Genomic DNA, 23610 nt, shown 5'->3' with positions numbered 1-23610 from the left:
AATTTCTGAGACGTGCATTTTATAAACTACCTTGAAAATATTGGAAGTAGCCAATATTTCTTTTCATCACCAAAGACTTGTCTCCAATTTTTACTGCATCCAAGCGAGAAACCGTTTCCATCAGGTCCATATGAAAATGTGGGTGCACGGAATGATTCTGTTACAGATATATATTACAAAGAAGAAGAGTTAACCTATTCAAAAATTATAGGAGGGAAGGAAAGTACCAATTTTTTTTCTTTTTAAACTTTTTTGGGAAAAAATATAACCTCTTGAATATTTCATCACCCTTATAAAATGAAAATGTCAAAATAATTATGTGATATTAAGGAAAATCGACTGAAGAATGTTCAATACACCTTAGCCTTTTTCTTTCTTTTTTTTTTTTTTTTAAAGATATTCTATCTCTTGCAACTTCACTCATTCATTATGTATCAACTTCCTACTACGTGCCTATGGCAAAGCACCAGGTTTTGGGATCCCAAGGTAAAGTAGATGAAATTCTGACCAAAGAACCCACAGCCTAACAAAAGTCTATCAGAATGATAGTGTGATAGAGATACATGCGGGGTGGTGGCCAAGGAAGGTGAAATATGCAGGAGGTGACGCCTGAGCTCGGTCCTGAGCTATGAACAATAACAAGTGAGGAAGCTGACGGGGGCCAGAACCTAGGATCTCTGTTTAAAGAAAGAATGCACTGCGGAATGTTTTATAAGCTATGGATAAGAAGGAGCCAGGGAGAGACGGATTGGGAAAGTTGATGACACAGAAAAGTGAAGTAAAAACTGATGGAGAGACGGATTGGAAAAGGTTGATGACACAGAAAAGTGAAGTAAAAACTGATGGAAGAAAGTTCTAGAAGAAATGGGATGGCCTTTAGAAAAGTTCTAAAGATTAACCATAGATACCAGAAAAGACATCGTGTCCGCAGAAGTTAGAAAGAGGGTGACAGTGATGGGTTTGAAAGTAGAAATGTTTGTGTGAGGTTATAAAGGTGAGACGATAAGAATTTACTTGTGACAACTTCTAATTTTTCCATGAAGCGTTCACAAAATAGGTAAGGAAAATAGGGAGGATGATGAAAGTCTGGAATACCTATTGTGGGTAATAAGGTGGCAAACCTGATCAGAAACACGTGACATTACTGCCAAATAGAGCTGAGGGTCTAAGTGAGGTCTGAGACTTTGAATCTGTAGTTGTGACCACCTCTGTGGGAGCGAGACGGCCTTCACCAGCTCTCTCCAGCCCCATCGCACTGGGAGAAGAACGCATCGCTGGAATAACCTGGGTCAGGGACTGACAAAGGCGTTATGGGAGAAGAGGTACTTAGGGGCATGTGTAATGTGAGGGTGCTGCTAGGAGCTTGAGAACATTTATTATAGGATCTAGAATGGAAAAGGGTAAGAAACAAAACCAGAAGGGAAAGAAACGTGGGAGAAAAGTGGTGGAGTGTGGAGGACTCAGTAAGCTAAAAAGGGCGCACACTGGAACACGGAAAGGGAGAGCTGAACGGATAAAGACCGTGGTCAGAGAATGGAAACTTCACGGTGAAAATGTGAGGCCTCTTCAGTTTCAAGTGATGAAAGGTTCAGTGTTTGGGTACAGGAATGACTGGCTATCAGAATCAAAGAGACCAACCAGCCTTTCTGGGGTGACAGCAGCAGTTTGAATGTATTAATAGAAACTCTGTAACGTGAGAAATGATTCAAGGTAGGGCAGTGACAGCTATGAGGAAGGTACAAGTGATGCCCCAAAGGACATCTGGAAGCAGCAGTGGAGAGCTGGGTAACACCAGGGTGTGTGGGGAGTGGTGTGTTAGGGGAAGGTTTTTCAAAGTGTGGGTTTAAACATCTGAATAGGCTGTAAAATCAATTCAGTGCTTTGAAACCAGCATTTCTTTTTAAAGAACTAGAACAGAAAATATTAGAATATATTGGACAGAGTAGACATTAATGATGTTTTACGAAGATTTTGCTTATTCTACTTACATAATTTTATAAATGTGTGTGCATGCACTAGGTAGTGATATAAAATGATGCATTTCTTACCGTAGTCACGGGTAAAAACGTTTGAAAAAGATTGTTTTTAAGAGAACAATGTGTTTCCCAGGAAGCACTCACCTCTCAGACACCTACAGGGTTTGGGTGGGAAACAAATGAAGCAGGGTGGGAACCGAGGCCAATTAAATACTCGTGGCCACCGAAGCAGTCAGCCACTACTGAGCTCCTACCGAATGATGCCAGGTGGGAAAATAGGGCCACCAGAGTCGTCAGTTTTGAAAAGAAGAAATCTCCTTTTCTGTGAGAAATCTCTCAGTGTCCAGCTGCTTGGGAGGTCTGAAGAGCTAGGCTTTGCATGTGGGCTGCCTTCTATGACCTCGGGTTAAAGGTGAAGAGATGACAGGATATTCTGTGACGATGATAAATTAATTGACATGAGGAAGCTTATTCACATGGAAAGGGATGAAGGCATGGGAAGTGGAGGAGAGGCAACAGCAGAGTGAGCTGGGAAAGGCAGGGCACCGCACCCTTACCCTGGAAGCCCGTCATATTTTACAGGACTCCATAGACACGAGATTAAAGTGATACAAATATAAAAGTACCTAAGAATCTCCCTACAATGTCTGCATCTTTCTATGTTAAAATATGTCCAACTCTCCTTTAGACAGCAGGGAGTGTTTAACTTTCTTTGGAAACACTGTGACAGATCCCCATTCTGTTAGCCAATACCTCAATATTCCAGTTATGGCTGGTGTTGCTGTTTACATGCCAATGGTTTAGTCTGAGCACCACACCACTGTTGTTTAAGAAGTGTGTGTCAGGCTTCCCTGGTGGCGCAGTGGTTGAGAGTCCGCCAGCCGATGCAGGGGACACGGGTTCGTGCCCCGGTCCGGGAAGATCCACATGCCGCGGAGCGGCTGGGCCCGTGAGCCATGGCCGCTGAGCCTGCGCGTCCGGAGCCTGTGCTCCGCAACGGGAGAGGCCACAACAGTGAGAGGCCCGCGTACCGCAAAAAAAAAAAAAAAAAAAAAAAGAAGTGTGTGTCCAATTATTGGAATACCTTACTGAATTCTTCCCCAATATTTTCATTTTAAAAAAATGAGCAAAAAAGGGACACAAGTGCTAACATTAGTGATACAACAAATGCAGGAAACAGCTTTTATTAAAATTTATAAAATATAGTCAGTTCTCTACTTTTATATACAACACACTACTGAAAAATTATAGATAAGTCAATCTTACTTCCTCAACCTTCTCAAAATTATGAACCTTTACATTTATTAAACAGCCATTGTTCCTATCCAGTCCAAGTTAATTTTAATACAGAATTATTTTATCTTTATCATCTTTTGTCCTTCTCTAGATTTCATGTTCATCTGTGGCCATTTTCCTAAATAATTATGCTTTATTTTAACCTACTTACCTATGGTTGTTCTGTTTTTTCCAACTAGCCAGCAGTGGTAGCTGAGAAGTGACAATACGCTGATGAAGAACATTGTCGACACAAAGAATAGAAAAAGTATGTGGAATTTTGCACGTGTATCTGAGAGTTCATTCTGAGGAAAGAAAAAAGAAGACTTACTTTTCAGAATAGTCAACCTCCAAAATATACTCTTACAAATTTGGTTCTTCCTGAAGATTGCTGAATTCGCCAAAAAATTACCAGATATGAGAAGTAATAAAATAAATTAGGTAACACATCCAAAAGCAACATTTCCCAAAGCAGAGAATTGGTATTATCAGAGGGGCTTGCTTACATAACATGTCAGAAAGAGTCACTTTAAAAACCGCTCTTGGGCGTCCCTGGTGGCGCAGTGGTTGAGAGTCTGCCTGCCGATGCAGGGGACGCGGGTTCATGCCCCGGTCCGGGAAGATCCCACATGCCGCGGAGCGGCTGGGCCCGTGAGCCATGGCCTCTGAGCCTGTGCTCCGCAACGGGAGAGGCCACAACAGTGAGAGGCCCGTGTACCCCACACACACACACAAAAAAAGTAAAAAATCGCTCTTAAATTTTAGCAATAGTTTCAGTAATAAAATAAAAAGATGGACATTTTTACCCAACGTTTTTCTTTTGTACTTTATACACATATTCAAGCTTTCCCCAACATCCAGGATACACGAGGGTTTTCTCCATCTACACTACTATTTGCTTGTTTTAATTATATAACCAGAAACTAATTGTGATAAATTTATTTTTGGACTTCCCTAGTCTCTGTCTTCGGAACACCACTGCACAGTCATCCCTTCAGCTGCTTCCATTCCTACCTCTTTAATCCCTGCTCCTTTCCTACAGAGCCTGTTTTGGTAATTACCGATTTGGTATGTCAATTTGCCACAAGGCATTAGTGAACGAAAACAGCTTCTGTTACCCATTCTAATGGCTAGATTCATTTCAACAGAAGCAAAGTGTTAACCCAGAAGAAGTCAGTCTCTAGCATGAGGATTAGAAGGAAGCTTTTACGCATTCGCTCTCACGACAAAGCCGCACAGCCAACCACAGCCTCACAGAACAAGAGCTGCTCCTGCTTGATTTAAACACTGTTTACAGGCTAACAGAACGGTTTTTAGCATTAGGTGATTCTGACATCTATCTTCTCCTCTTCTCTTCCAGAGTAGCCGCAATACCTTTTAAATACTATCTCCCCATCTTGTGAAACAAATGAGTGCTATACATACTCACTATCAATGTCACAAAAAAGACGGCAAGAATATCATGGCAATGATGTATTTTTTTATTTATTTATTTAATTAATTTATTTTTGGCTGTGTTGGGTCTTCGTTGCTGCGTGCGGGCTTTCTCTAGTTATGGAGAGCAGGGGCTACTCTTCGTTGTGGTGCACGGGCTTCTCATTGCAGTGGCTTCTCTTGTTGCGGAGCACGGGCTGTAGGCGTGTGGGCTTCCGTAGTTGCGGCACATGCGCTCAGTAGTTGTGGCGCACGGGCTTAGTTGCTCCGTGGCACATGGGATTTTCCCAGACCAGGGCTCGAACCCGTGTCCCCTGCATTGGCAGGCGGATTCTCAACCACTGCGCCACCAGGGAGGCCTGCAATGATGTATTTTACCTTTGGACAACTCTCTGTAGATTTCCTGTGGCAAAGCTTGTATAAACAGAGACAACGCATTAAGAAACCACTTTTTATACAAAATTATCCTGCGCACTATTGTTATAAACCTTTCATGTTTGGAAGGACCACTAAGACGTGGCTCTCTAAAGGCCATCAATGACGTCTTCTCAAAAACCATAAAAGAACATTCCGCTCTGCAAGCACATTTAGGGTACACTTTACACACCTTTCCACAAAGTTTTTAAAACAGAGATTTGTATCTAGGAAAGCATAAAATTGATTTTTTTAGCAAACAGCTTTTTAAAAACTTCGGATGAGTAGTTTCTAAAAGCTAGATCTAATAATTTCTCACCTGCCTCAATGGTACTGCAGTAGCCTTCCAAGGGGTGCCATCTCCTCCCCTCCAGTCTACTTTCCACAAAGCAGCCAGAGGGACCCTTTATAAGGCCGATGGCGTTACCCGCTGCTCCCCATTCCACGGCCCTTGCAACACCCGCAAAGACCCTGCATCCCTGGCCGCCTCCTGGACCCGTTCCCCCTGCTCATCTACTCCAGCCTTGCCAGCGGCCTGGCATGGTGCTCCTCTGGGCCTTTACTCTAAAGGTCAGATGTCTCCTCTGTTTGAAACACTCTTCTCTCAGGTATCCACTAAGTCCCGTCAAGTCTTCGCTCAGCTTTCTTACTGAGGCCTACCACAATCACGCTTAAAAAAATTCAGATGTAATTGACATATAATGTTATTTTAGTTCCAGGAGTTCAACATAATGATTCCATATATGTCTATATGGCAAAATGATCACTACAGTAAGTCTAGTTAACATCCATCACCACAGAGAGTCACAAAACCTTTTTTCTTGTGAGGAGATCTTTCAAGACCTAACTCTTAGACACTTTCAAATATACTTATTAGCCACAGTCACCATGTCATACGTTACAGCCCCAGGCTTCTTCTGCCACCTTCTCCCACTTCGGCCATCCCCCACCCCACACCTCTGACAACCACCAAAATGTTCTTTGTATCTATGGGTTTTTTTTTTATTCCACATAAAAGTTAGATAATATGGTATTTGTCTTTCTCTGTCTGACTTTATTGCCTTATGATAACGCCCTCAAGGTCCATCTGAGTTGTCAAAAATGGCAAGATTTCCTTCTTGTTCTATGGCAGAATTTATACCATTTATGCAACGGTATAAATTCCGTTGCATATTTATACCACAATTTCTTCATCCACCAATGTAAACTTAAGAGTGTTTTCATGTCTTGGCTGTCATAAACGATGCTGCAATGAACACAGGGATGCAGATATCTTTTTGAGTTAGTGTTTTCCTTTCCTTTGGATATACTCCCAGCAGTGGAATTTCTGGATTGTATAATAGTTCTAATTTTAATTTTTTGAGGACTCTCCGTACCATTCTCCATAATGGCCGCGCTAATTTACACTCCCACCAACAGCACACAAGGGCTCTCTTTTCTCCACATCCTTGCCAAAACTTGTTATTTCTTGTCTTTTTGATAATGGCCATTCTGACAGGTGTGAGGTGGTATCCTGCTGTGGTCTGGTTTGCATTTCCCTGGTGATTAGTGATGCTGAGCATCTTTTCACGTGTCTGTTGGCCATCTGCATGTCTTCACTGGAAAAATGTCTATTCAGATCTTCTGACCATTTTTTGTTGTTGTTGTTGTTTTTGTTTTTGATTTTTTGGTGGTACACGGGCCTCTCACTGCTGCGGCCTCTCCCTTTGCGGAGCACAGGCTCCGGACACACAGGCTCAGCGGCCATGGCTCATGGGCCCAGCCGCTCTGCAGCATGTGGGATCCTCCCGGACCAGGGCACGAACCCGTGTCCCCTGCATCGGCAGGCAGACTCTCAACCACTGCGCCACCAGGGAAGCCCCTGGCCATTTTTTAATCAGATTGTTTTGTTTTTGCTATTAAGTTGTATGAGTTCTTTATATACTTTGAATATTACTCCTTATCAGATACATAATTTGCAAATATTTTCTTCCATTTAGTAGGCTGCCTTTTCATTTTGTTAATGATTTCCTTTTCTGTGCAGAAGCTTCTACTGTGACATGGTCCCACTTGTTTAGTTTTGCTTTTGTGGCTTTTGCATTTGATGTCAAATCCAAAAAATCATCGCCAAGGCTGATGTCAAGGAGCTTACCACCTGTATTTTCTTCTAGGAGTTTTACGATTTCAGGTCTCATGTTCAAGTCTCTAATCCATTTGGAATTGATCTTTGCCTATGATGTAGGATTGAGGTTCAGTTTCACTCTTTTGCATGTGCTGCCCAGGTTTCCCAACATCCTTTACTGAAGAGACTGTCCTTTCCCCATTGTATCTTCTTGGCTCCTTGTCATAAATTAACTGACCGTATGTGCATGGGTTGATCTCTGTGCTCTCTTATTCTATTCCACTGATCTATGTGTCTGTTTTTATTCCAATAACATACTGTTTTGATTACTACAGATGTGTAATATAATTTGAAATCAGGAAGTGAGATGCCTCTAGCTTTGTTCTTTTTCTTCAAGACTGTTTTGGTTATTTGGCTCTTTTGTGGTTCTATACACATTTTAGGATTGTTCTATTTCTGTGAAAAATGGCATTGGAATTTTGATGGGGATTGCACTGACTCTGTAGATTGCTTTGGGTAGTATGGACATTTTAAACAATATGAATTCTTCCAATCCATAATCACAGATTATTTTTTTCTAACAGTTTTTTTGTAGACCCTACGATTTTCTAATATGTCACTTGAAAACAGAGACAGTTTTACTTCTTCCTTTCCTATCTGGATGCATTTTATTTCTTTTACTTGCCTAACTGTCCTGGCTGGCTAAGACTTTCGATACTATGTTGAATAAAAGTGGCAAGAATGGGCAACCTTGTCTTGTTCCTGATATTAGAGGAAAAGCTTTCAGCTCTTCACCACTGAGTATGATGTTAGCTGTAGGCTTGTCAATATATGGCCTTTATTAAGCTGAGGTGCATTCCCTCTATACCCATTTTGTTGACAGTTTTTATCATAAATGGATGCTGAATTTTGACAAATGCTGTTTCTGCATCTATTGAGACGACGATATGATTTTTATCCCTCATTCTGTTCATGTGGTGCATCACGTGGACTGATATGCAGATGTTAAACCATCCTTGCATCCCTGGAATAAATCCCACTTGATCAGAGTGTGTGGTCCTTTTAACGTATTGTTGAATTTGGTTTGCTAATATTTTGTTGAGGATTTTTAAATCTATGTTCATCAGGGATATTGGCCTGTAATTTTCGTGTGGTGACCTTGTCTGGTTTTACTATTGGGGTAACACTGACCTTATAAAATGAATCTGGAAGTGTTCCCTCTTCCATTTTTGGGAAGTCTGAGAAGGACAGGTGTTAACTCTTCACCTGTGAAGCCACCTGGTCTGGGGCTTTTGTTTGTTGGGACGTTTTTGATTACTTATTCAACCTCCTTACTATTACTCAGTCTGTTCAGATTTTCTATTTCTTCATGATTCAGTCTTGGTAGGTTGTATGTTTCTAGGAATTTATCCATTTTTTCTAGGTTATCCAATTATCTGGCATATAACTGTTCATAGAAATCTCTTTGATCCTTTGTATTTATCAGTTGTAATGTCTCTCTCTCTTTTTTTTAATATTTATTTTTGGCTGTGTTGGATCTTCGTTGCTGTGCACTGGATTTCTCTAGGTTCTCTAGTTGCACCACCAGGAAAGCCCTAAGAGCTGGTTTCTTGTAAAGATAAACAGAATAGACAGGCCTTTCCCTTGTCTCACCAAGAAAAAAAGAGAGGACTCAAAATCAGAAATGAAAGAGGACTTCCCTGGTGGCACAGTGGTTAAGAATCTGCCTGCCAATGCAGGGGACATGGGTTCGATCCCTGGTCCGTGAAGATCCCACATACCGTGGAGCAACTAAGCCCGTGCGCTGCAACTACTGAGCCTATGCTCTAGAGCCCACGAGCCACAACTCTTGAGCCCGCGTGCCAAAACTCCTGAGCCCGCGTGCCACAACTACTGAAGCCCACACACCTAGAGCCCATGCTCCACACAAGAGAAGCCACTGCAATGAGAAGCCTGCGCACCACAAGGAGGAGTAGCCCCCGTTCACCACAACTTGAGAAAGCCTACGTGCAACAACAAAGACCCAACTCAGCCAAAAATAAACAAAACAAAACCCCCCAAAAACAGCTCTTAGTTTCACTCATCTTTTTAGTTTCTGTTCCATTTATTTTCACTCTGATCTTTATTTCCTTCCTTTTAGGGCTTTTAAAAAAATTTTAATTTTGGCTGCTCTGCATGGCATGTGGGATCTTAGTTCCGCAGTCAGGGATTGAACTCAAGCCCCCAGCAATGGAAGCATGGAGTCTTAACCACTGGACCACCAGGGAAGCCCTTAGCTTCAGGCTTTTTCCTTTTTCTAGTTCCTTGAAGTGTAAAATTAGGTTACTTGAGATCTTTCTTACTTCTTAACACAGGTTTATCTCTATGAACTTCCCTCTTAGAACTGCTTCTGCTGCATCCCATATGTTTTGTTATGTTGTATTTCCATTTTCATTTGTCTCAAGATATTTTTTGATTCCTTCTTTCATCCACTGGTTGTTCAGTTGCATGTTTAATCTAAACATATTTGTGAATTTTCCAGTTTTTTTTCTTGGAATTGATTTCTAGTTTCATATCACTGTAATTAGAAAAGATGCTTGCTATGATTTCAATATTCTTAAATTTGCAAGACTTGTTTTGTGACCTAACACGTAAGCTATCATGGAGGATGTTCCATATGCACTTGAGAAAAAAGTGTATTCTGTTGCTTTTGGATGAAGTGTTCTGTATAAATTTGTTAAGTCCATTTGGACTAAAGTGTCATTTAAGTCCAATGTTTCTTTATTTCATTTCTGTCTAGATGATTCATCCACTGATGAAAGTGGGGTATTAAAGTCCCTTACTATTATTGTCTTGCTGTCTATTTCTCCCTTTACTTCTGTTAATATCTACTTTATATATTTAGGTGCTCCTTTGTTGGGTGCATAAACGTTCTTTTTTCTTCCCCCCCGTGCCATGTGGCATGTGGGATCTTGGTTCCCTGACCAGGGATCGAACCCACGCCCCCTGCATTGGAAGCGTGGAGTCTTAACCACTGGAACGCCAGAGAAATCCTGCATAAATATTCTTATCTCGGATATCCACTAAGTTCCTTCAAGTCTTGCTCAAATTTAATCTTCTTATGGAGGTCTGCCACGATCACTCTCTTTAGTACTATAACCTGCGCCCGTCACACCTCCCTCCCCACACATTTGCTAAATCCCTTACTCTGCTCTACTTGTTCTTCACAGCATTTACTTTCGAATATACAATATAATTTACTTATTTGTGATGTTTATTATTTGTTTCCCCTTTCTCAAAAGTACATTCTACAAAGACAGAGCTCTTGGTCTCTTCTGTATATTGATATATTCCAAGTGCCTAGAACATATGTGCCTGGCACATAGTAATCGTTGAAGAATGGAGAAAAAAGTAGACTTTAGTTTATTAGTCTTTCCTTACTCATGATGACTCTCAAAAAGTTTTTTTTAAAAATTTATTTATTGTTATTTTTGGCTGCGTTGGGTCTGTTGCTGCGCGCGGGCTTTCTCTAGTTGCGGCGAGCAGGGGCTACTCTTTGTTGTGGTGTGCAGGCTTCTCAATGCAGTGACTTCTCTTATTGTGGAGCACGGGCTCTAGGCATGCGGGCTTCAGTAGTTGTGGTGCGCAGGCTTCAGTAGTTGTGGCTCGGGGGCTCTAGAGCACAGGCTCAGTAGTTGTGGCACACGGGCTTAGTTGCTCCGCAGCATGTGGGATCTTCCCGGACCAGGGCTAGAACCCGTGTCCCCTGCATTGGCAGGCGGATTCTTAACCAATGCACCACCCGGGAAGCCCTCAAAAAGTTTTAAAATATTTATATTTTAATTAATAAATCACATGCAAACATAAGTTTGCAAACATAAGTTTCTGATAAAGAAATGGGAAATTCTACAATTTGGACTTCTTTCATCTGGCACAGATTCATCTTCATTTATTATTTTAAAGGAATTTTTGGCTGTGCTGCACAGTTTGCAGGATGTTAGTTCCCAAACCAGGGACTGAACCCTGGGCCACAGCAGTGAAAGCAGCGGTCCCAACCACTGGACCACCAGGGAATTCCCTCCTCTTCATTTAAATAGGACCACTGAGTATGGTGAAGTAGGTTGTACACTGAACAAAGCTGTCCAACTAGGGGAACAACAGGGGCTAAAATTCATTAGGCTGATACCACACAGAACTGAAGTGCACAAAGGGACTGCAAGTGCTAGCATACCCTGGTTTTAAATACCCAAACTTTAAAAGTCTAATGATGTTTTAATGAAAATCCTTCCAAAATGTATTAGACATTTCCTGGAAAATTAATTGTTTGATGACTCAAGTATCTGGATGTTGGAAGAGAAAGATCTAAGTTAAAATTTTGGCTTCCTATACTATTAAGTATGTGACCTTGTTAGTTACCTAACTTTTGCAACCTCAGTTTCCAACTCTGAAAGCTGGAATAATAATAGCTCCTTCTGCGTTCATTACATTTTCTTCCTTTCTGTATTCTTGGTGCTCTCACATCTGGAGCCTTGCTGACTGGGGAGAGAGTGCCTCTCCCAGGGCCATCCAATTCTTACCGAGATAGCAAGGAATGTACCTCTCATATACAAACTAATCAATCCAGAGCCCATACTCCAAAACACCTCCTTTCTCTGGCTCTCACACTCCAGGGGGCAATACTACCCTGCCCTAATCACACCAGACAACCAGGGACAGCCTGCATCCTCAGAGACCACTGAAATTATTCAGACCAGCTAAGCCAAAGTGCATCTACCCTGCCTCACCATGCTTTCCCATGGGCCCTGCGCCTTCTGCTTCCTGAGCAACTCTGGTGCTTCCCTGTGTGGCCCTCCACGGGGTGGCATGAACCCTCCCTTGGATCTGTGAGTAACAGACTATCTTTTCAATGGTTATCATCTCCTGATCTGTCAGCTTCACCATACCTGAAGAAAAATAAAACCTACATTTTAAAATACCTTCATAGGGACTTCCCTGGTGGCGCAATGGTTACGAATCCGCCTGCCAACGCAGGGGACACAGGTTAGAGCCCTGGTCCGGGAAGATCCCACATGCCACGGAGCAACTAAGCCCATGCGCCACAACTACTGAGCCTGCGCTCTAGAGCCCGCAAGCCACAACTACTGAGCCCGTGAGCCACAACTACTGAGCCCACATGCCTAGAGCCCATGCTGTGCAACAAAGAGAAGCCACCGCAATGAGAAGCCCGCGCACCGCAATAAAGACCCAACACAGCCAAAAATAAATAAATAAATAAATAAAATAAAATAAAATACCTTCATAGGATTTTTAGGAAGAGTAAATACAAAAGTACCTTTAACCACAATAACCCCCACCTTCAAAATCAAAGATTTAAATGGAGGGAGGAAAAAAAACCACAATAAAAATGCCAGAAGAAAAGCTGGGTAAATATCTGTATAAATTTACAGTGAACAGAATAAAGCCAGAAATCGTGATTTAAAAGTACTGCTTTAAAAATATAAAATTTTGATTTAGTAAAAACAAAAGCAAACAGGGTTACAAGACATCGATCAAAATTGTGGAAAAACTCACAATTTGCAACTCACAACAGAAAAAGTATTAATATCTCCAGAGACAGGAAACAGATTAGTGGTTACCCAGGGCTGGGGATTCCACTTTTATTACTGTAAACCTGCACTGAGTCTCATTGTCTGAAATAAAGTAATTACTTCCCTGAAACTGACAGTGCGGTTCGAAGCAGTTTGGATTACTAAAAGAAGCTCACTATATCCTGTTTAATATTCATTTATTTACAAACATGTATATATGAAGGTAAATTTTAACCCCAACTGTCTTCTGAGCCATTATAAACTCTAACTAGTAAAATTAAGTATGTCTAGTTATAATGAAGAATGAAGGAATTATTTATGAAATAGCACCTTAAAAAGCCCTAAATATATGTTTTAAGATAGAAAAAAAGACTTACCGTCCAAAATTTTATAAAGTACTGTAAAACTGTTGTAGCCACGAAAAGGCAATATAATAGAGAGTACAATAAAAACAGCAGGAAGAATTTGTAATTAGAAAATCCCACACAGTTATTCACCCTAGAAGAATAAAGAAAATCACACTGTAAAAATAAGACAAACTCACAGAAACAAAAACTAGAATGGCGTTTGCCAGGGGCTGAGGGGAGGGGAGTGGGGAGTGTTTAATGGGTACTGAGTTTCATTTTGCAAGATGTAAAAGTTCTGGACGCTGGTTGCAAAACAATGTGAACATACTTAACACTGCTGAACTGTACACTTAAAAATGGCCAAGACGGCAAATTTAATGGGTTTTTTTTACCATAATAATAACGAATAGGACAGATGAAAAAACTTAAAATCACTATAACTAGAAAATGGGTCATTTGGGAAGTAGAGAGCAGTGTCTTAATTATGGATGTGTGTTTTAAATAAATTCTGTAAGGAATTTGTAATTTCAATGTTAATTCTTAGTAGACAATTATTTGGGTTAATAACATCAGAATGTATTTTTAAAGGAAAACATGTAGCAGAAACATAAAACTAGATCAATCTTGATATCTATGAGTAATTAAATTGACCTTCAACATTTAGGAATGCTGAGGTAAATCACTCCAAGTACCCCCCCCCCCCACCTCTCCAGCCCCACGTCATTTCCTCTGTGTTTACACGTACCAAGGGCAGTGGTGATCCATCTTAAGAACGCACCTAAGAAACAAACGAACATGAGAAAATCCACGTAGAAAAATTTCCCTGATTCTAATTTCTGATAATTTTTTTTCTTTACTTAAAATTTTCTCTTCAGCAATACATCTTAGAAAAACCAACCCAGTAGACATTAGGTTAGAGACAATTTCTGTTATTCCCACAAATACTTTCATAGGTAAGAAGTAATGACTTTTCACACTGAGAATTCAGCTGAGCATAGCCAGCTGACTTGGACCACATCAAACAACATTTTAATGTACAGATATGGTGCATATAGCACTTGGTACATTAGCTAGATCTAGTTTACAAAGTCAGCTGAGGAAAGTAAAATGAAAGTTATTTCAAACATGTGCAAGTGATAAAACTTTAGAAGCAAATATTGTTAAAATATTAACACTGATGGGCTTGTAGGTGGGTTTTTTTCCCATAGATTTTATACAATTCCATCCCATGTATAAGAACCACTGTACTTTTATAGTCAGAAAAAGAAAAACCCCAAATTTGCCTCCCCACCAGTATACGTAATGTGTATTTGCATGAAGTTAGACAAGGGATCATTTCAAGTAATACAACAAATAAGTAAACTGATACCCAAAAGGTTAAATGACTTGTCTCACTCAAGTTCAAGGACTCACTGGAATTCCCATACTAGGGGTCTTTCTTTCAACACACTACCTTCTCACAAGAGCATAAGGGATAAAATCTTTGAAATTTTTGGGGGAACAACTTCAGAGGTGGTAACTGAAAGTAATAATGGGACTTCTCTGGTGGTCCAGTGGTTAAGACTCCATGCTCCCAATGCAGGGGACCAGGGTTCAATCCCTAGCCAGGGAACTAGATCCTACACGCCACAACTAAAGATCCCGCGTGCTGCAACTAAGAGCTGGTGCAGCCAAATAAATACATAAGTAAATATCAAGAAAAGAAAGTAATATTTTTGTGGATTGTTAGGCTTTAATACCAACATTAATAATAAAAACAAGAAAAGTGTCGTGATAGTCTTTTTAATCCAGGAACTAAAGTTATCTTTCCCAAGGGGGGTTATCACTTACTTGGTCATCAATGTTACATTAAGCATATGCACAAGAAGCACACACACTTCCGGAAAATTCTAACAACTGGCACAGCGAGTGTTACCAAAGATTACTTCAAAGCGTATTCTAGCTTATACACATATTTATGTTAGCTCTGCATACAGAGCAAATAATGCGAGAGGATGCAGTACTTTTGCTAAGTTCCTTCACTTTCTGTTCTCCCATCTCCAGTTCCAGTACTGGGGTTAAATGAAAGCCAAAGAGAAACACTTACATGTCACAGGCTGAGCAGTGATGCGCACGGTCAGGCTTAATCAGCTGACATCTTTCACAATATCTGACGGCTACATTTAAGAAATAAAAGGAAGCTGTTGAAGAATGTATGTTTAGAGTTCAGTTAATTTGACTATAAAATTTGCTTTCATTTCTTAGAAACAACTCTAGGAAACTGACAACTAATAATTTTAAAATAATACCAAAGTTCATTGGAGAGTTTATGAAATCCAAATGTCGAGAGGCAGAAGGGAACCTCAGAAATGTAGCTGGCCCAGCAATGTTCAGATGAATAAGGAGATCCAAGGAAATAAGGAACTGGTACAAAGTCAGACATGTAGTTTAGTGGCAAAACTCAGATACACTAAGGCCTAAATCAAGTATTTTCTCCTACTGTACCATGATGTCTGTAGTAAAATATCAAAACAAACGTTCTCAATTATCTCCCACCCCATCCCAGATAAACAGCAAAATTGCAAACATACTATTGCGAAAGAACTCTAAACTTCTTCCCACTGAATTCTAATATATACAGTTTGTATCTTCATTCATTCAAAACACAATGAGCACCTACTAGGGGCCAGATATTGCTCTCGGCATAAAGCCCCGCCTTCACGGAACTCACGCTCTAGTGGAAAAGACGGGGAGTGATAACCAAGGTGACAAAATAAGTCGTATATTAGTGATAGGTGCTGACAGGAAACATAAAGCAGGGAAGGGGAGGTGGGGTATTGTAATTTTAGAGTCATTTGAGAAAACTGAAACTGAAAGAAGGGAGCTGGTCAGTCACATAGACCTGTGGGAAAAGAGGAATCTGAGGAGAGGGCACAGGCCTCGGGTGGGAGGGTGCTCAGGGTGCACGAACAGCGAGGGGCCGGTGTGCCTGGAGCAGAGGGGAAAGGGGGAGGACACAGGGCAGGGTCAGAGAAGCTGCATCAGGTAAGGCTTGTTCTCCCCACTCCGCTCAAGTACTCTGAGAGAAAAGAAGCCAACTGGAGGGGACTTCCTGGCGGTCCAGTGGTTAGGACTCCATGCTCCCAACGCAGGGGTGCGGGTTCAATCCCTGGTCGGGGAACGAGGATCCTGCATGCCACACAGCACAGACAAAAACAAAAAGCCAACTGAACGAAGAGCTCCACCAGAATCTGCAGAACATTCGGAACCTGAGGTTCTGGTTTCTGAAATCTACGTAAGTGACAAACTAGTTCTTTGAGATTTAGGAGGGAAATGTCCCAAGACTTCACAAATCAAAAATTCTTTAAAACCATTATTTTGGATGAATAGAGAATAATAAAATTACAGTGAGATACTAACCTTTTTCCGTATCGTGGCCTCCAAAGCAAACAAATGCTTCTTGGCAAAAAGACAAATTACTACGGGTCTTTCACTAGAGCTGAACTTTCACAGATTTAGAGCATTTGACTAATAAATACTCTACGGGATCTACTGTAAGTGCGGTAGACTTCTTTTGCGGGTATCCACCTGGTCTATAGGCCACTCTCTTTCCAGGAAATGATTTCAGACCCCTCTTCTACCTGGACTGTGTGAACTCACCCACCTCCCCCTTCTGGTCCACGCTCTCTCCTACGAATCAGGGCTGAGAGGCAGTGAGCTGTATCTCACGGGGTGGAACTGAGTAACACACGATGGCCGCGCTTCGCCATGTGGATGGGATAAGAAAGGGAGAATCATTTTAAGGGCGACAGTGTAGGAAGTGAGCAGATGCCAGGGAGCAGCAGGGACAGCTGCAGGAGCCCCTCTGGCCCCCGGTCCTCAGCTCCAGTCCGTTCTTGCAGTCCTGCCCTCAGGGCACAGGAGACACCCACCACTTTCTTACACCACCCCGTATGTTATGGTAGTTTCTTTTGGGGGGAAGGGGGAGTTAAAAAGCTTACGCTGTTGTCTGTTACTTGTGATCATTAGGGCTAACAGACATAGTAACAGCAGAGAAAACAGGTTCAAATAAAAATTTAAATTAAACATACCCTCTAAAAAGTAGATGGACCATGTCATGTGTTAGTGTTTTTGGAAAAGAATTTGGCCATATCTATAAAAGCGTAAGGCATGAACACTCTTGTGCCCGGGATCTCTGCCGCTAGAAAAGTTATTCTATAGACATGCTCTCACCACAACATGGTTTCAAGAACAAAGCACTAGGAATAACGAATTATGAAGGTAGTTAAGCATTTTATGATACACTACGTAGACTTTAACAAGAACTCTCCATACAAAATAGACACATACCCTAAGCTGGAAGAGTGCAAACGCACCAAGTGGAGAAAAGCGAACCGCAGAATAGTTCGATATACAGCACGTTTCATATCTCTGAGGGGGGAGAAGAATATATGTATTTCTCTATTTACACATCCCAATACAATGCATCCACCTTCAGACTTGGAATTAACATATATAAGAGAGACACAAAGTGTTGTTTTGAAGCAGTGTTAGCAGTTACACCTGCTAGAAGGCAGCTACCCAGGTAACCAAATCTGTACTTGTTAATACCTATCCACTCTCATTGTTAAAATGTTAACTGATTGTATATAAGTTTTGCAATATTCTGTTATATATAAAAAATTTCTGCAAGGATATACAAGAAGGGTGGCAACCTCTGGGGAGTAGTGCCAGGGTGAGGGGCAGACACTTCTCATTTGGTATCCTTAAAAAATTTTTTTAAAATCATGTTCCTCTATTGCTTTTATAATTTAAACCAAACTTCAAGATGAAGGGAATTTACACAAATATCCCCTTATCAAATGAATAACCTGTACCTTACTGAGGGCCTCCTGTAGTACCTTGGCTAGACTGGACACTAGGGAAGTGAACCCATACAAGGTAGAAAAAGCAGAGCAGGTATAAAGGACCTGAGAGGTCTCCTAACTCAACCTCTCATTTTTTAGGTTAGAAACACCCCAAAACCTAAAGAGAAAACAAGTAGTTTGCCCAAGATTATCTCCCTCTCTCTCTCTAAATGAGTGGTCAGATCGGGATCAGAAGCCCAGTGTCTTATTTTCTTTTCCTCTACATTTCCTCCACTCAAAATTCTGCCGTTGCTCTGAGATGAGATGAAATGAAACAGACTTTTCAAGAAGCCTTTTTAAGGGTCTTGATGACTGAGTAGATAGAAGAACTGAGGTAAAAGCAGCAGTCACAGAAAACTGCGGTTTCTAGGAGGGGTGGCCAGAAGAATGATGCTGCCAATGCCAGAAACAAGCTTGATGGTGGCGGGTGGAGGGAGTGGGTGGGTACGGGAGGGGGGGTTAGGTTGTTTTTCTTTCTTTCGTTCATTCATTCAACAAATACTCAGTCTCTACCCTGTGACAAACACTGCTTCATGCTGAGAATATAAAGTTGAACAAGACAGACTTCCCTCCTGCCCCCATGGTGTTACGTTTTGCTCGACTTGAATTGGGATAACAGGTCACTCAGGTACAGCTATCCTTCGGAAGGTGGAGATACGAGAATGGAGCTCTAGTGGGCGCACATGCCAAGGGGAGTGCCAAAGCCCCGATCAGGGCCCTGGCGGAGGGCAAGGCAGCCTCGTCCCTCTGAAGGCGCAGCTGCAGTCCACCCCTCTGCCTGACAACAATAAAGGGTTTGGGCAGCAAGCACACACTCGTGTGACAACATCCCTCAATCTGCTAGTTCACAGTAAGGAAAGATAACTCAGTCTGAAAACTATTAAAGAAAACAAATCGTTTGAGACACAGTGAACCAACGATCACAATATCGTGGTGTCAGAGTTAAAAACAGCTGAAGGAACAGTACAAAAAGAAGTGGGACGAGGCGCCCTTGTGAAGTGGGGTTAAAAAAATGTAGCAGGAAGAATAAACATTCAAAGATGCAGAAACAACTAGGATGGGAAAGAAGAAAGTTTTTCAAGCAGTTAGAATGAAAAGCCACCGAACTTGGTTAGGAAGAATGAAAGCCAGCTGCCTGGAATCTGCTGGGAAGGAAAAGAGGCCCAGGGTACAGGCGACTTATGAGGGGACCCACCACGGTCTAAGGGAAGAGAAAATAGAATGGGAGTTGGAACACGTCAGAACCAAATTTTTGTTGTTGTTGTTGTTGTTTTTTGCGGTACGCGGGCCTCTCACTGCCGCGGCCTCTCCGGTCGCGGAGCACAGGCTCAGCGGCCACGGCTCACGGGCCCAGCCGCTCCGCGGCACGCGGGATCCTCCCGGACCGGGGCACGAACCTGCGTCCCCTGCATCGGCAGGCGGACCCCCAACCACTGCGCCACCAGGGAAGCCCCTTGTTGTTGTTTTTAAGAGGAGATACACTTTGAAGTACACCTGAAAGCAGAGGGAAGAAATGGGTTGGAAATTATTAAGTGAAGAAGATTTTTAGGAGCAAACTGTGGGAGAAGGGAAGAAGGAGGTCAGCAATCTTTATGCAAGTTTAATAAAGGACAAGAATGCAGACCCCAAGAAGGAAGCGAGGTCCTGAGGGACAGCCAAGTGTGTGCAGGTGCAGGGCGGCCCCCGAGCCTGGAAGCAGCTGGGGCTCTGCCGCCATATTTCATACTCGTTCTCCCCTACTTACTAGCTTGTGACCTTGGGTCAGTAACTCACTTTCTGAAAGCCTCAATTTCCTCTTTTGTAAATGCAAATAATATCAAGCGCAAAGGACTACTGTGCAGATCAAAAAAAATATGGAACATATCAAATTCCCAGTAAAGCAGTTATTATCGTTACAATAATGTTATTGTTTTTGATAAAACATAAAGTGAGACTCTAGGATGGGAAAAATTAGTGAAGGGGAGAAAACTACGGAGATCTTTCAAGTGTATAAGCAGCCATTATGGAGAACACCCAGGAACAGATTCATCCCACAAACGCCTCCTGGGGGCCTGGGGGGTGACGCACTGGCTGTGTTAGGGCCGTGGACGGAGATCCCAGTGCCAGAGCCTCAGGACAGAGTCAAGGAGGGAGGAGCACAGACAACCAGCAGACGGCGACCTGCGATCTACAAGGCAAGAGTGTGAGAAGTTCAGAGAAGATTTTAAAAATCTCTTCTAGTTTAAGTGAATAGAAATGGTTGAAGAGAGCTGGACAGTGAATTAAAACTTTAAAGTAGATTTAGAGAGGAGAAAATTATCATTCTAGGAAGAGAAAAAGACATAAAAATAAAAGGTGGGGAAGAACAGAGTTTTAGCAGAGTTGACACAGGGAAATGGAGCAGGAGAAAGCTAAAGAGAAACACTGGTTGTATCCAGACTGTGGAGGGCGGAGGTTTAGAAAGACTCATTTTGCTTCCTTAACAGATGAGACGTCCACATGGTTCAAAAAAGCACAAAAAGGAGCGCAGTGACAGCCCCCACGCCCCTCCACGAAGGCAGCTCCGTCACTTTCACTAATCTCTGGTCTAAGAAAGATCTACTTTCTATAACATGTGGTTCTGTAATTTCATTTTTTAAAGAATGCATGATACTATTTCTATAATAAGAAAAAAAGAAGAAAACCCCCCAATGTTCTTTGGGATTCTAAGCAGTTAGAAATGCAGTATAAAACGGTGCTCAAGGGCAGGGGCTGTGTCTGCAGTCAGAAGATAAGGTGTAAATCCCAGACCTTGCCACTCGGGACGTCAGGGCCCTCCCTGTGTCTCACTTCTTGGTCTCTAATGTGGGCATAAGTGCTGCACTGTCTCAGAGGGGCGTAAATAATCACCAAAAAGTGCTCAGCAAAATTCTCCTGCACTATTCAACTGATGAAGGGCATTTTTCAGAGTAGTGGAAAGCCATTAAAATTAATGAAAGGTAATAAAGCTTTAAGGGTAAAGACTTTACGTTAGCAGCTTTTAACTCTTTGGGGCATAGGTACTGCTCTGAAAATCAAAAGAATGGGTTACTTCAAAAAGTACCCCCAATTTTGTGTTTAATCTCATGGTTTCATTAGTTCTCTGAAATCTTGGGACTTTGGGTTAAAAACACCTAGGGAATTTCCTGGCGGTCCAGTGGTTAGGACTCCGCGCTTCCACTGCAGGGCACATGGGTTCGATCACCTGCCAGGGAATTAAGATCCCGCATGCCCCGCAGCACGGCCAAAAAAAATCTAATCTACATAACTGCAGCTACTAACAACTGTTATAAACTAAACATTTTATAATTGAATATAAAAAGGGATTATTTTAAATTAGCTCTCGGACTTCCCTGGTGGTGCAGCGGTTAAGAATCTGCCTGCCATTGCAGGGGACACGGGTTAGAGCCCTGGTCTGGGAAGGTCCCACATGCCGTGGAGCAACTAAGCCTGTGCACCACAACTACTGAGCCTGCGCTCTAAAGCCCGCGAGCCACAGCTACTGAGCCCACTCGCCGCAACTACTGAAGCCCACGTGCTGCAACTACTGAAGCCCATGTGCCTAGAGCCCATGCTCCGCAACAAGAGAAGCCACCGCAATGAGAAGTCTGCGCACCGCAACAAAGAGCAGCCCCCGCTCACCACAACTAGAGAAAGCCCGTGGGCAGCAACGAAGACCCAACGCAGCCAAAAATAAATAAACGTTAAAAATAAATAAGCTCTCATTTACTGAAAATTTATTATTGTACACTGAGATCTATACTAAGTGCTTGTCTCATTTTTGTATACTTCCCGAGATTTAGAGACTATTATTCTCATTTTAAAATGAGGAAACCAGGGCTTAGGAAGTTTAAGTGACTCTCATTGCACTAGCAATGGAAAAGCTGGGGTTCGATCTGAAATCCATGTTTTCATTCTATACGGTAATATATTGGTTATGCAAAGGGATAGTATAGGCATACCTCGTTTTATTGCGCTTCACAGATACTGCGTTTTTTTGTTTTTGTTTTTTTTACAAACTGAAGGTCTGTGGCAACCCTGCATCGAGCAAATCTATTGGTGCCATTTTCCCAGCAGCATTTGCTCACTTTGTGTCCCTGTGTCACATTTTGGCAATTCTCAAAATATTTCAAGCTTCATTATTATTTTATTTGTTATGGTGATCTGTGATCAGTGATCTTTGATATTACTGCTATGATTTGCTGAAGGCTCAGATGATGGTTAGCACTTTTTAGCAATAAGGTATTTTTAAATTAAGGTATGTATGTGTTTTTCTGACATAATGCTACTGCACACTCAACAGGCTACAGTACAGTGTAAACATAGCGGTTACACACACCGGGAAACCAAAAAGTTCACGTGACTTGCTTTATTGTGATATTCACCTTATTGCACTGGTCTGGAACCAAACCTACAGTATCTCCAAGGTGTGCCTATATGAAATGCATGAAAAATTTAAATGCTGGTCAAATATCCGCTTCTAAAATTTTGCACAAATTTAAAATTTTCTTAAGTCAGAATGTGTACATAATTATACAAAGGTAAAGCTCCTTTTATTTCCCCTCAGAGTTGAGAAGCATAGGGGTTCTATAGGCAGAGCACCTTTTCACATACTATCTGTATGACCTACCTATATGACTACCTGTATGACCTTCAACAAGTTACTTAACCTGTCTCTGTTCCCTCGTCTGTAAAATGGAGAGAGCAGTGTCTCCGTCACAGGCTGGTGTGAAGTTTAAATGAGTCTGTATGTGTAAAGAACTTAGGTCAGAGTAACTGTTAGCTATCACCATTATCTGGTATTTGCATGAATTAGTGAGATGTATAATACATAATTTAAAACAATTTCCTGTACTTAAATGACCAGTCTGGCCGCTCACAGGTCCATCCCTATCAGTAAGGCTCTGCCCCTGAGAAAAGGACGCTGCTGCAGTCACAAACGTCAAGGGGGCCAGTGGAACAGACACAGCTTCGGAACCAGACAAACCTGACTTCAAATTCTGGCTCTCTGAATACTAGCTTTATAACCTTGAACAAGCTTCTTCCCCTTGATGTCTTTTATTTCTCCCCATTCTAAGTTACCACATTCTTGATTTTTTAAAAAGTTACTCAGTGATGACACAAAATATTCAAATTCAAACCAGGATTTCCAAATGATGGTTTGCTAAAAATTATAAATGAAATTTTTAGCCATGAAGATTGAGTTGGGAAAAAAAAAGAAATGCAGAAAAAAGAGATACACATTAAAGTGAGCCCCTTAAAAAATCTGTATCAGGGGACTTCCCTGGTGGCACAGTGGTTAAGAATCCACCTGCCAATGCAAGGGATACGGGTTCAAGCCCTGGCCTGGGAAGATCCCACATGCCGTGGAGCAGCTAAGCCCATGAGCCACAACTACTGAGCCCACATGCCACAACTACTGAGCCCACGCGCCTAGAGCCCGTGCTCCACAAGAGAAGCCACTGCAACGGGAAGCCTGTGCACCGCAATGAAGAGTAGCTCCTGCTCGTTGCAACTAGACAAAGCCCACACGCAGCAACGAAGACCCAACGCAGCCACAAATAAATAAATTCATTTGAAAAATCTATATCAACATATGTACATACCTATTAT

The 23610-nt window shown here is 41.9% G+C and overlaps 1 protein-coding gene across 14 annotated transcripts in view; it reads right to left on the bottom strand.

The window, feature by feature from the left end:
• ZDHHC20 (zDHHC palmitoyltransferase 20) overlaps positions 1-23610 on the bottom strand; it is a 73046-nt gene that overhangs the window by 12106 nt on the left and 37330 nt on the right. For 9 of the 14 annotated variants that reach the window (XM_089899743.1, XM_089899741.1, XM_089899747.1 and 6 more), the window contains 5 exons: positions 15201-15294; positions 13860-13892; positions 13145-13265; positions 3424-3556; positions 31-157 (listed from right to left, as the gene is read on the bottom strand). In XM_089899743.1, the coding sequence (XP_089755869.1) occupies positions 31-157; positions 3424-3556; positions 13145-13265; positions 13860-13892; positions 15201-15294 (508 nt within the window). Of the gene's footprint in view, positions 1-30; positions 158-3423; positions 3557-5063; positions 5100-13144; positions 13266-13859; positions 13893-15200; positions 15295-23610 lie in introns of all 14 variants that reach the window. The other 5 variants (XM_089899744.1, XM_022574482.3, XM_089899750.1 and 2 more) reach the window with 3 other exon arrangements.

Source organism: Delphinapterus leucas, chromosome 18 (genome assembly GCF_059928025.1).
Source record: "Delphinapterus leucas isolate spDelLeu-1000000601 "Yukka" chromosome 18, BTC_Dleu_Yukka2, whole genome shotgun sequence".
Lineage (NCBI taxonomy): Eukaryota > Metazoa > Chordata > Mammalia > Artiodactyla > Monodontidae > Delphinapterus > Delphinapterus leucas.
Note: the sequence above shows the minus strand (reverse complement) of the source record. Positions and strands in the feature narration are given on the sequence as shown.